The sequence below is a fragment of the Mesoplodon densirostris genome, chromosome 7, assembly GCF_025265405.1.
Source record: "Mesoplodon densirostris isolate mMesDen1 chromosome 7, mMesDen1 primary haplotype, whole genome shotgun sequence".
Taxonomy (NCBI): Eukaryota; Metazoa; Chordata; class Mammalia; order Artiodactyla; family Ziphiidae; genus Mesoplodon; species Mesoplodon densirostris.
In genome coordinates this window covers 5,446,444-5,459,232 of record NC_082667.1, presented here as the reverse complement: position 1 = coordinate 5,459,232, position 12,789 = coordinate 5,446,444, and the positions used below count along the sequence as shown (strand labels likewise).

The following is a 12,789-nucleotide window of genomic DNA, read 5'->3' as shown; positions in this document are numbered from 1 at the left end:
TGAATAATCATGTACCAGATACTGTTTTGGATATGTGTCAGCATTCAAAAAACTTTAAGAATTGAAAGTAATACAGGCTGTTCGTTTAAAAAAATTTTATTTTTATTTTTATTCATTGGCTGTGTTGGGTCGTAGTTGCTGTGCGCGGGCTTTCTCTAGTTGTGGTGAGCGGGGGCTACTCTTCGTTGTGGTGTGCGGGCTTCTCATTGTGGTGGCTTCACTTGTTGTGGAGCACGGGCTCTAGGCGCGCAGGCTTCAGTAGCTGTGGCTCGCGGGATTCAGTAGTTGTGGCACGCAGGCTCAGCAGTTGTGGCTCACAGGCTCTAGAGCGCAGCCTCAGTTGTTGTGGCACACGGGCTCTAGAGTGCAGGCTCAGTTGTTGTGGCGCACAGGCTTAGTTGCTCTGCGGCATGTGGGATCTTCCCCGACCAGGGCTCAAACCCGTGTCCCCTGCATTGGCCGGCGGATTCTTAACCACTGCGCCACCAGGGAAGTCCCAAGGATGTTCATTTTGTTAAGAGCTGGCAAATGCGATTGTTTTTCCCTCCTTTAAATGGAGTGTTCCTATGTCAATAAGGAATTTCTTAAAGATTTTCTGGTTCTTCATATTAATTAGCTCATTTTTATAACCAGAAATGGAAAAGACTTCAAGACTAGTTACCTCTTTAAAATGGGATCATTTGATTGCTAGGAAACGTTTATGTGAACTTTAAATGTGACTCTGGCCAAGTATAGAACACCAAAAACAATCTGGAAAAGGGATGTGGATCAAAATAGATTCTGAGCTGAATCTGTCTTTGCGAAAGGAAAAGAGTAGAGTTCAGCATTTATAATACGTGGCCTATCCTGAGGGAGAGGGGGGATGGTTTTATACTTATTTCTTTATATTAAGTCTTTTCTTACTCTGACTAGTAAATTAAAAGAGGCATGGAGGAACATACTAGCATAGGCTGGGCTGGGCTGGAACTCACTTTGTGACAGTGTGGTTAGCAGGACTTGTAAGTTGAGGAGGGTTAGGGGCCTTGGTGCCAGTGCTGCTGATCCCAGGAGTAAAGAGTTAATAACTGCCTTTAGTCCTATCCCAGTAGTTTTCGGTGAGGCCAAGGAGCTTGAGATGCATAGGTATTATAACTATTGTTTTCATCAAATTTCAAAAAGTAGAGTTTGATAATCTTCCAGGGCAATGAGGAAAGAACGAGAAAGAGTTGTAGGGGCACAGGATAGAGAGAGAGCAAGCTGGTTTAGCAGAATTGTTGTGAGGATTAAAGTTAAGCATTATTGGGCATGTTTATGTTTATCCCCTGAAAAAAGTAGAGTCCATTCCTGCCATTTACCATATTGTCAGGCTTAAAGTTTTTCAATTTTTGGCATCAGTGACTGCTGAATTGCCTCTTGATTAGTGTAAACCTTCAGCAGCCTGCCCTTGCTTATGTACCTGCCTTACACTGGGTAGATGTAACTGTCTCTTCCTGTTTTGTTTGCCCAGTGCCTGTTATTACGGTTGTCACTTGTGCTTGAGTCATTACTTGCATATTTTAACTCTTTTCACCTTAAGGTGAGTGTAGGATGTTCATCTTTTATATGAAGAAGGAACCTCTGGGAGGGAGGGAGGACATCTAGCCAGAATGATTTCGGGAAAAGGTTGTTAAGTTGATGAGAACTGGATTGGAATCTTGGTTTGACTACTGAACTAGCTCTCTGACTTTGGGCAAATTATTTCACTTTCTGAGCCCCAGCTTCTTCCTATATAAAATGGAAGTAATATTAAAGTTCTCCTCCCTTTTCCATAGAAGATAACTTTGGGTAATTTGAATTTGTAGGGTTTTTTTTTTCCCCTTGCAAGTGTATTAATGTAGAAGTCATAAATTTTCACAGAACAAGTGATTAAGGCTATGCTGACTTTGTTAATGGTTAATATTTTATGAACTCTTTCACTGGCTTTGGTTTTGAAATCTTGACTGGTAGAAGGATATTGTGAAATTTTCTTTTTTACTCTGTTGCCGTTTTTCTGTTTAGAATAGAAGCCTTAGCTTAAAAAAAATTAGTCAATGTGTGATTATATTTGCTTTGAAAAAAAGTAAAAATAGGTAAGACTAAAATTTCTTCTGCTCATCTTCCCCCAATTCTTTTCTGTCTTCTGCTGTTAATAGTTTTGTCTCTATTTTTCTGATTTTTTTTTCAATGTGTTTGTATTACTTACATATGTGTTTATAGAAACTATACAGTGTTAGGCATACACCTTTTTTTTCTTATCATTCATCAGTTTTCATTGAGCCCCATGCAGTACACAGAGATCTGCCTTCTTTTTAATTACTGATATACTTTATAGCCATTTCCCATTTCAGTGGGCTTTAGATTTTTATTTTTAATCACAAATAAATTTGGGTTGCTTTTATTTATTTATTTTTCAATATAAATTTATTTATTTTTGGCTACGTTGGGTCTTCATTGCTGTGCGCGGTCTTTCTCTAGTTGCGGAGAGCGGGGGCTACTCTTCGTTGCTGTGCGCAGGCTTCTCATTGCGGTGGCTTCTCTTTTGCCAAGCACAGGCTCTAGGCACCTGGGCTCAGTAGTTGTGGCTCGCGGGCTCTAGAGCACAGGCTCAATAGTTGTGGCACACGGACTTCATTGCTCTGCTACATGTGGGATCTTCCCGGACCAGGGCTCGAACTCATGTCCCCTGCATTGGCAGGCAGATTCTTAACCACTGCGCCACCAGGGAAGCCCTGGCTTGCTTTTAGTTTGTTACAGTAAAGCACTTTGTTCTTAGAAGCTTTTAGAAGTTTAGTGTTTGGTACAGAGATAGGTAAAATACTAAATTATAAGCTGGATTCTTTGCTTTTTATCTTTACGTACAAAGTACAACTGTTAAGCAGTGGAAGGAAACCTTTTTTTAGAAAGCTTTTCTATTTATCTCCTTTTCAAGTGATGTATAACATATATGACGTTTTTAAGCTCTACTATAAATGAACAGTGATTTAGCAAATCTTTTCTTGTTGTAGAATATGCATAACACAAATTTACATTTAACCATTTTTTAAAATTAATAAACTTTATTTCGTAGAGCAGTTTTAGGTTCACGGCAGAATTGAGGCAGAAGTACAGAGCCAGAAGCCTGTATACTCCTTGTCTCCCCATGTGCCCCCCTCCAACCTCCATGAACCTACGTTGACACATCATTATCACTCAAAGTCAGCATGTTACATTAGGTTCACTCTTAATGTTGTATGTTCTGTGGGTTTAGACAAATGTATGATGGCATGTATCCACCATTGTAGTAGTCTGTAGAACAGTTTCACTACCCTAAAAATGCTCGTGCTTTGCCTGTTCATCCCTGCCTCAGACTTAACCCCTAACAACTACTAATCTTTTCTTTCTTTCTTTCTTAATATTATATAATGAAAACAGGTGTATTTATAACTTCAGCATACTTAATAAAATCATTATTTACTGAAAATAGACAAATGTTTACAAAGAACATTTAACTTAAATTTCATAGTAGCTTATAAAATGGCACTTCAAAGAGTGACCTAGGGCCTCCCTGGTGGCGCAAGTGGTTGAGAGTCCGCCTGCAGATGCAGGGGATACGGGTTCGTGCCCCGGTCTTGGGAGGATCCCACATGCCGCGGAGCGGCTGGGCCCGTGAGCCATGGCCGCTGAGCCTGCGCATCTGGCGCCTGTGCTCCGCAACGGGAGAGGCCACAACAGTGAGAGGCCCGCATACCGCAAAAAAAAAAAAAAAAAAAGAGTGACCTGTATAAGGAAATAAGAGTCTTGTCAAGAGACAGTAAACTATAAATATAAAATATACCACAATGTTAAAAACCTCAGTGTTCTATAAGAAAATCAATAAATATAACTTAATCTTTCTGAGGGGAAAGGTATTTAGCATTACAAATTTAAAATACAGATTTTATATATGAATTCAATACGGAATACATTTAAACCTTACAATGCTACATAATCATCGTCTATTTTGTGGAAAACAATAAAAATATGCACTATTATGTATAAAATAGATAACTAATGAAAACAGATTGTATAGCCCAGGGAACTCCACTCAGTGCTCCGTGGTGACCCAAATGGGAAGGAAATCCAAAAAAGAGGGGATACATGTGTCCGTATAGCTGATTCACCCTGCTGCACAGAAGAAACCAACACAACATTGTAAAGCAACTACACTCGAATTAAAAAAGGAAAAGTAAATTGAAAGAAAAAGAAATTCTTAACCACACACACAAAAATTATATAGTTTTTGAATATGTGTACATCAAACCAAAAGGTTAATTTTACTTTTTCCTTTATTGGCAACTTTGGGTGCATTTTTAGGTTTTGGTTCCCAGAGGGCATTTATTACAACGCCCTCTTGAAGCCGCGCCTCTGTCCAGGTCGCCAGCCTTTTTCTTGTCTGTTATTTCCTTGACTCTGTTCATGTATACTCTGATTCTTTCCAGTTCCTGCTTTACTGGATGTTCCTTAGGATTGACTCCCTGAGTTGCCAGATAAACCCAAAACATTGAATTTAATGTGTAAGCAGAAACTAAATCCACTTTTGCTTGTTTAAGTGGGTCCAACTTCTGTAACAACTCTTTTCTAGAAACAGACGTCATGGTCTTCAGCATCTCATCCACAGCACCAGTGGAATTCTCAAATATTGATAAATATTCATGAATTTCTCCTGGATAGTCTTCATTAATTTCTTCATCTGCCGTGATTATCAACTCTCGGGCCCTCCACTCCTGCCTCCCAGAAAGCAGTTGGCGGCGGTGACATCAGTGGCACACAGGCTCTGCCCACAGCGAGCAGCGCTCTCTGATGACCTCACTAACCTTTTTTCTTTTTTTTGTGCGGTACGCGGGCCTCTCACTGCTGTGGCCTCTCCCGTTGCGGAGCACAGGCTCCGGACATGCAGGCTCAGTGGCCATGGCTCACAGGCCCAGCCGCTCCACGGCATGTGGGATCTTCCCGGACCGGGGCACGAACCCGTGTCCCCTGCATCGGCAGGCGGACTCTCAACCACTGCGCCCCCAGGGAAGCCCCCTCACTAATCTTTTTAATGTTTCTATAGTTTTGCTTTTTCTAGAACGAACTATAGTAGGAAACATGCAGCATTGTAGCCTTTTTAGACTGGCTTCTTTCTCTTAGTAATATACATTTAAGGTTCTGCCATGCCTTTTCACGGCTTGAGAGATCATTTCTTTTTAGTGCTGAGTAATATTCCATTGTTTGGTCGTACCAGTCTATGCACTCACCTACTGAAGGACATCTTGGTTGCCTTCGAGTTTTGGCAGTTATGAAAAACCTGCCTTAAACATCTGTGTGCAGGTTTTTGTGTGAACATAAGTTTTCAGTTCGTTGGAGTAAATACCAAGGAGCATGATTGGTCTCAGAATGAGTTAGGAAGTATTCCTTCTGTTTCTGTCTTGTGGAAGAGATGATAGAGAATTGGTATAATTTTTTTCTTTAAATGTTTGGTAGAATTCATCAGTAAACCCATTTGGACATGATGCTTTCTGTTTTAGGTTATTAATAATTGATTCAGTTTCTTTAATAGATGTAGATCTACTCAAACTATTCTTTTTTTTTTTTTTTTTTTTTTTGCGGTACTCGGGCCTCTCACTGTTGTGGCCTCTCCTGTTGCGGAGCACAGGCTCCAGACACACAGGCTCAGCGGCCATGGCTCACGGGCCCAGACGCTCTGCAGCATGTGGGATCCTCCCAGATAGGGGCACAAACCCGTGTCCCCCTGCATCGGCAGGCGGACTCTCAACCATTGTGCCACCAGGGAAGCCCCCTAAACTGTCTATTCTTATGTGAGTTGTGACAGATTGTATCTGTCAAGGAGTTGGTCCATTTCATCTAGGTTATCAAATCTGCAGCTATGGAGTTGTTCATAATATTCTTTTATTATCCTTTTATTGTATATGGGATCTGTAGTGCTTCCCCTCTTTAATTTCTGATATTAGCAGTTTAGGTCTTTCTTTCTTAGTCTGGAAAAAGTCTTACGAGTTTTATTGATTTTTTTTTTTTTTTTTGAAGAATCAGCTTTTGGTTTTGTTGACTTCCTCTACTGATTTCTTGTTTTAAAATTCTTTTATGCTCTAATTTTTATTATTTCAATTTTCTGCGTAGTTTGGAATTAATTTTCTCTTCTTTATCTAGTTTTCTAAGGTGAAAGCTTAGATTATTGATTTTAGATGTCTTCTAATATATGCTTTCAATTCTATAAATTTTAATCTATGCACTGTTTTTGCTGCATCCCCCAAAGTTTAGTAAGTTGTATTTTCATTGTGTTCAGACATTTTTAAAGTTTCTCTTGAGATTTTTTTTGTCTTTGATCCATGTGTTATTTAGAAGTGTAATGTGTAATCTTCAAGTACTTTGGGTTTTTCCAGCTATCTTTCTGTTACTGATTTCTAGTTTAATTGCATTGTGGTCTAAGGGCAGACATTGTATGATTTCTGTTCTTAATTTGTTAAGGTGTATTTCATAGAATGTTGTCCATCTTGATGCATATTCCATGTGTGTTTGAGAAGAATGTGATTTGCTACTGCTGGATGAATTAGTCCATACATGTCAATTATATACGGTTGATTGATGGTGCTCTTGAGTTCAGTTATGTCTTTATTGATTTTCTGCTTGCTGGATTTGTCCATTTCTGATAGAGGAGTGTTAAAGTCCTCAGTTATAATAGTAAATTCATCTATTTCTCCTTGCAGTTTTAGCTGTTTTTCACTCGTATTTTGATAATGTTGTTAACTGCATAACATTAAGGATTGTTATGTCTTCTTGGAGTATTGACCCCCTTTTCATTTTGTAATAACTCTTCTTATCACTGACAGCTTTCTTTGCTCTGAAGTCTTCTCTGTCTGAAATTAATATAGCCACCTTCAGTTTGTTTTAATTAGTGTTAGTATGGTCTAGCTCTATCCCTTTACTATTAACCTATATGTGTCTCTGAATTTAAAGTGAGTTTCTTGTAGACAACATATGATATGCCCGGGTGTAGGTTTTTGTTTTTTGTTTTTTTTTTGCATTTATCCTGCTTGGTGTTCCCTGAGATTCCTGGATCTGTGGTTTGGTGTCCGGCATTAATTTGGGGGAAATTCCCAGTCATTTGCTTCAAATATTGTTTCTGTTCCTTTTCTCTTTTCCTTCCGGTATTCCCATTGCATGTATGGTATACCTTTTGTAGTTGTGCCACAGCTCTTGGATATTTTGCACACCGCTCCCCCCCTCCACCCCCCTGTTTTTTCCTCTTTGCTTTTCCATTTTGGAAGTTTCTAGTGTCATATCTTCAGGCTCAGAGTTTCTTTCCTCAGCTATGTCCAGTCTACTAATGGGCCTATCAGAGGCATTTTTCATTTCTGTTACAGTATTTTTGGTCTGTAGCGTTTCTTTTTGATTCTTTCTTAGAATTTTTATCTATTTGCATTATTTTATCTGTTATTGCATGTTGTCTGCCTTTTCCATTAAAGCTGTTAGCTTTCCCGGTTTGATAATTCCAGCATCTCTGGCATACATGACTGGTTCTGATGCTTGTTTAATCTCTTCAAACTGTTTTTTGTCTTTTTAGTATGCTTCGTAATCTTTTTTGAAAGGCAGACATGATGCCCTGGTAAAAGGAACTGTGAAGAATAGACCTTTGGGAATGTAGTGGTAAATTGTCTGGGGAGGGGAAATGTTCTGTAGTGCTCTGATTCAGTCTCAGTCTTTTGGTGAGCCTGTGCCCCTGAACTATGAACTTCACCAGTGCTTCTCTGCTTTTTTCCTTTTCTTAGGTGGTACAGGATGGCTAGAGTGGCCTGGAGTTGTGTACTTCCCTTTCCTCATGCGGAAGGTTAGAGGGGGCTGGAGTTGGATATTTCCCTTCCTCCAGGTAGGTTAGGTTCTGGTAAAACCTCAGTGGGTTAGGCTCTGGTAAAATAGTTTTTTTTTTGAAGGTGAGCTTTGTTAAGAATGGAATGTCCTGATATATTTCAATAAAGAAAAGAAAAGAAAAGAAAAGGAAATGTTCTTTTCCCCCTCCCAGAAACATGAGGGGAGGGGAAAAGTCTATTCACTCACCTACTGAAGGACATGTTGGTTGCTTCCACGTATTGGCAAGTATGGATAAAGCTGCCGTAAACATCTGTGTGCAGGTTTTTGTGTGATCATAAGTTTTCAGCTTCCTTGGGTAGATACCAAGGAGCACGATTGCTGGATTGTATGGTAAGAATATGTTTAGTTTTGTAAGAAACTGCTAAACTGTCTTCCAAATGCCTGTACCATTTTGCACTTTCATCAGCAGTGATTGAGAGTTCCTGTTGCTCCACATCCTCACCAGCATTTGGTGTCAGTGTTCTGGACTTTGGCCATTCTAATTGGTGTGTGGTTTTGTCCAGTTGTTTTAATTTGCATGTTTTTGGTGACATAATGATGTGGATCACATCTTTGTTAATGACTGTATTTCAATGGATAGATAAAAGAACCTTGGTGCAGATAAAATCATTGTTATTCAGGTTCCATGTGTTTGTGGATGACCTGGATTGTTTATCCTGTGGTGGTCCCCACAGTGTCCTGTGACCTCTATATTTAGACATTTCTCTCTTTTTTTCCTGTTATAAACTCTTTGGACATAGTTATATATAAGATTTTTTTACTCAGGATAAATACCTTAGTATGAACTCATTAAAGCAGAGGAATTGGGTCAAGGAGTGTATAGATTTTTAACACCCTTTGATATCTATGGCCAGAAAAATTACCCCAGTTTATGCTTTTATCAGCAGTTCCAGCCAGTTTTTTGTTTGTTTGTTTGTTTGTTTGTTTGTTTGCTTGCTGTACGAGGGCCTCTCACTGTTGTGGCCTCTTCCATTGCGGAGCACAGCCTCCGGACGCGCAGGCTCATCGGCCATGGCTCACGAGCCTAGCCGCTCCGCGGCATGTGGGATCCTCCCGAACCAGGGCACGAACCCGTGTCCCCTACATCGGCAGGCGGACTCTAAACCACTGCGCCACCAGGGAAGCCCCAGCCAGTTTTATATTAATGTATATTTAAAATCTTTTTTATTAGGGGAAAATTTTAATACACGCATACATAGAATAGTGTAATGAGCCCTCAGGTACTCAGCTCCAACAGCCATAAACCCAAGGCCAGTCCTGCCCTACCTACTCCTTCAACCCACACTTCTCTCCTGGATTGTCACTATTTTAAAACTCTTTTGAATTGCAGTAGAAATATAGAAGAGTGCACATCATAAATGAAATTTTCACAGTCTGAAACCCACCTGGGTAATTGGGTCCCGGGTATCTCCTTTGTCCCCTTTCAGTCATACCCTCCGCTCTGCCGAGGGCAGCCAGTATCCTGATACTTAACTGCATTAAGTTTTGTTCCTTAAATAAATAGAATCTTATGGTATGTTCACTTGTGTCTGAGTTTTTCTCTTGACATTGTGTGTGAGATTGTTGGGGATATACCTAGAAGTGAAATTGCTAGGTCGTAGAGGTGTGCATATATTCCATTTTGGAAAACTGTGGCTGCATCTACTAAAGTGGCTGTACCAGATTACACTTCCCCCAGCAGTGCATGACGTTCTGCTTACTCCATGTTATCATTAAGAGCTCATGTCTTTGTTTCATGCTTTTCATTTTAGCTACACCCCTAGCTGTGTAGTGATACCTTACAATAGTTTTAATTTGCACTAGTGAAGTCTAGCACCTTTTCATGCTTTCTTTGGTTGTTTAGTTATCCCTTTTCATTTTTATCTTTTAAAAATTTTATTGAAATATAGTTGATTTACAATGCTGTGTTAATTTCTGCTGCACAACAAAGTGACTCAGTTATACATACATATATACACATACACACACATTCTTTTTCTTTTTCTTTCCTTTTCATTCATTCATTCATCATTCATTTATTTATTTTTGGCCACGCCACGTGGCATGTGGGATCTTAGTTCCCCTACCGGGGATTGAACCTGTGCCCCCTTCAGTGGGAGCACGGAGTCTTAACCACTGGACCTCCAGAGAAATCCCAATATATACATTCTTTTTAATATTCTTTTCCATTATGGTTTATCACAGGTTATTGAATATAGTTCCCTATGCTATACGGTAGGACCTTGTTGTTTATCCATCTTATATACAATATTTTGCGTCTGCTAATCCCAAACTCTCAATCCTTCCCTTCCCCAACCCCCTAGTTATTCTTTTTTAACGAAGAGTAATATTTGTCTCCTTTTCTTTTGTCTATCGCATTATCTTTTTTATCGTATTAACTCTCTGTTGCTTCATAGCAATTATCCCCAAACTTAGTGGTTTGTAACAACAGTAAACATTTATTATCTCATAGTTTTTGTGGGTTAGGAACTTGGGAGCGACTTGGCTGGGCCATTTGGCTTGGATGTTATCAGCCTCTGAAGGCTTGACTGGAGTTGGATGATCCTTCCCAAGGTGGCTCATTCGCATGCCTGGCAAGTTAGTCCTGGCTGTCTGTGGGAGGCCACAGTTCCTTTTCATGTAGGCCTTTGACAGGATTGCCTAAGTGTCCTGTCCTCAGGACATGGTGACTGACTTTCCCCTGAGAGAGTGATTTGAGAGAAATAGCACCAAGTGGAAGCTATCATTTTTATGACACAACCTCAAAAGTCTCATGGCATTTAATTTTGCCATATTCTGTTTGTTAGAAGAGACACTACATCGTCCCACCTTGGAGAGTTAAGTTCCCTTTTTGAAAGGAGTGTCAGAATTTGTGGACATATTTTCAAACACAGCACTTGGTAGGGTTTCTTTTATTCTGGATATGAATCTTTCAGGAGATACAAACATGGTGAATATCTTTGCCTACTCTGTGGGTTGTCATTGTGTCTTTGGAGGAAGAGGAGTTAATGTAATTCAGTTGATTAATTTTTTTCTTTATGGCTAGCTCCTTACATATTACTTTGAAGAAAATCTCAAAATAATTATCTTGTTTCTTCTGTAAATATGTCAGTATAGATCTTTCAAAAATAAACACTTTTGTTGTTTGTTTTAACCATAACATAACCACAAAACTGTAACATCTAAATAAAACTCCCACAAAGCAGTTGCTTGATACTATCCAGTACTTAGTCGGAGTTGAAATTTCCAATTGTCTCAAATGTGATAATTTTTATATGTATATTTTTCTAATTTTGGCAAATCAGGATCCAAGTAAGGTCTACCAGTTAAAACAATCCCCCCTACCTCACTTGCCATCTGTGGAAGACCTCGATTTTTTTTGTCTTGTAGTATCCCCACAGTGTCCTCTGCCTTGTAAGCAGGTAGTTGTAAGTTTCTCTGTTTGGGCGTAAACTTTCCTGCAGTCTTGCTCGTGTGTCTTCTTTGGTTGTGATCTGTCTCTGGAGGTTGAATGTGGACCCAAATTGGAATTTTTAAAGGGCTTCCAACCTAAATCACATTGAAATCCATTCAGATTATAGTTCTAGACTTAAAATGTAATAATGTTTGTTTTGAAATGTACTCTGTGTGTTTGTGAGGCCATCTGAGAGTGCATTTTTTGTTTCTTTAGAAGACCCCACACTGACTGTAAGCCTTGCCCTCCTGAAGATACCACACCCTCTCTGGTAGTTTAAATGTTGCAGGGCATAACATAAGGTGGTGTGATACTTTTTGCAAAGCCTCACCTCCCAAGTTTTTTGTTTTGTTTTGTTTTTCACTTGGCATATAGTTGGTACGACAGTATTATGTTAATTTCAGGTGTACAGCATAGTGATTGGACATTTAAATACAAGATGATCACTACCTAAATCTTATTAATTACACTTTCCATGTTAACTGTCTACTTTTTTTTGTTCCTCCTTGTATTGTCCACTAGCTTTCCTTCTCTCATGGCTGATTTTTTGAGTTGTGATGACTAAGTTTTAAGGGTTGATGACTCAGAATCTTTTTAGGCCACCTTAAATTTCCAGTCTTCCCCAGTTTCCGACTTTCCCTTCTAACAGAAAATTTAGCACCGAAAAATTACAAAAATTAATGACATAATTAGGATGAATGTTAGAGAAGTAGACAAAGTATTTCTTAAAATTCATGTATGTGTAAAGTTTCAACTTAGTTGTTTTCTTAACAGTTCTGAAACTGATTACTGTGATTGGAAGGAGCTGGGTAGGTAGAAGGAGATTGTCACTTTGCCTGTATGGTTACAATACTTTAGAAGAAGGTATTTGTGTATTATTTGTATAAATTCAAATGATGATTTATTGTAAGAATGCAAAATATGAAGAACAAAGGCCTTTCTCTGACTCCATGTCATGGGTTTCCTTAATGAAAGGGTGACTGGGTGCAGTGAACCTGCCGCAGTGCCAGCGAGAAGTCAGGACACCTGGCTCTGGTGCGCTCTGCAGAGCAGGTCTCAGTATACATTTGTTGAATTAAAAGAAAAAGTTGTTTTAATACACATTGTACTTCATTTATTTTTTAAAATTTATTTTATTTTTTATCATTTATTTTTGGCTGTGTTGGGCCTTCGTTGCTGCGCACAGGGGCTACTCTTTGTTGCGGTGCACAGGCTTCTCATTGCGGCGGCTTCTCTTGTTGCAGAGCACGGGCTCTAGGCACGCAGGCTCAGTAGTTGTGGCACGTGGACTCTAGAGCGCAGGCTCAATAGTTGTGGCGCACGGGCTTCGTTGCTCCACGGCATGTGGGATCATCCCGGACCAGGGCTCAAACCCATGTCCCCTGTATTGGCAGGCGGATTTCTAACCATTGCGCCACCAGGGAAGCCCAAATGATACTTTAAAAGTGTGGTTCAACTTCAAGTAAGAGCTAAAT

At 39.6% G+C, this 12,789-nt stretch overlaps 1 protein-coding gene across 10 annotated transcripts in view; it reads left to right on the top strand.

Moving 5' to 3' along the window:
- PPP6R3 (protein phosphatase 6 regulatory subunit 3) overlaps positions 1-12,789 on the top strand; it is a 131,519-nt gene that overhangs the window by 14,502 nt on the left and 104,228 nt on the right. For 5 of the 10 annotated variants that reach the window (XM_060105379.1, XM_060105387.1, XM_060105381.1 and 2 more), the window contains one exon: positions 7,782-7,879. The exons of 4 other annotated variants lie outside the window; for them this stretch is intronic. In XM_060105379.1, the coding sequence (XP_059961362.1) occupies positions 7,832-7,879 (48 nt within the window). In that variant the 5' untranslated portion in view covers positions 7,782-7,831. Of the gene's footprint in view, positions 1-7,781; positions 7,880-12,789 lie in introns of those variants that run through there. One more of the 10 variants, XM_060105384.1, reaches the window with a different exon arrangement.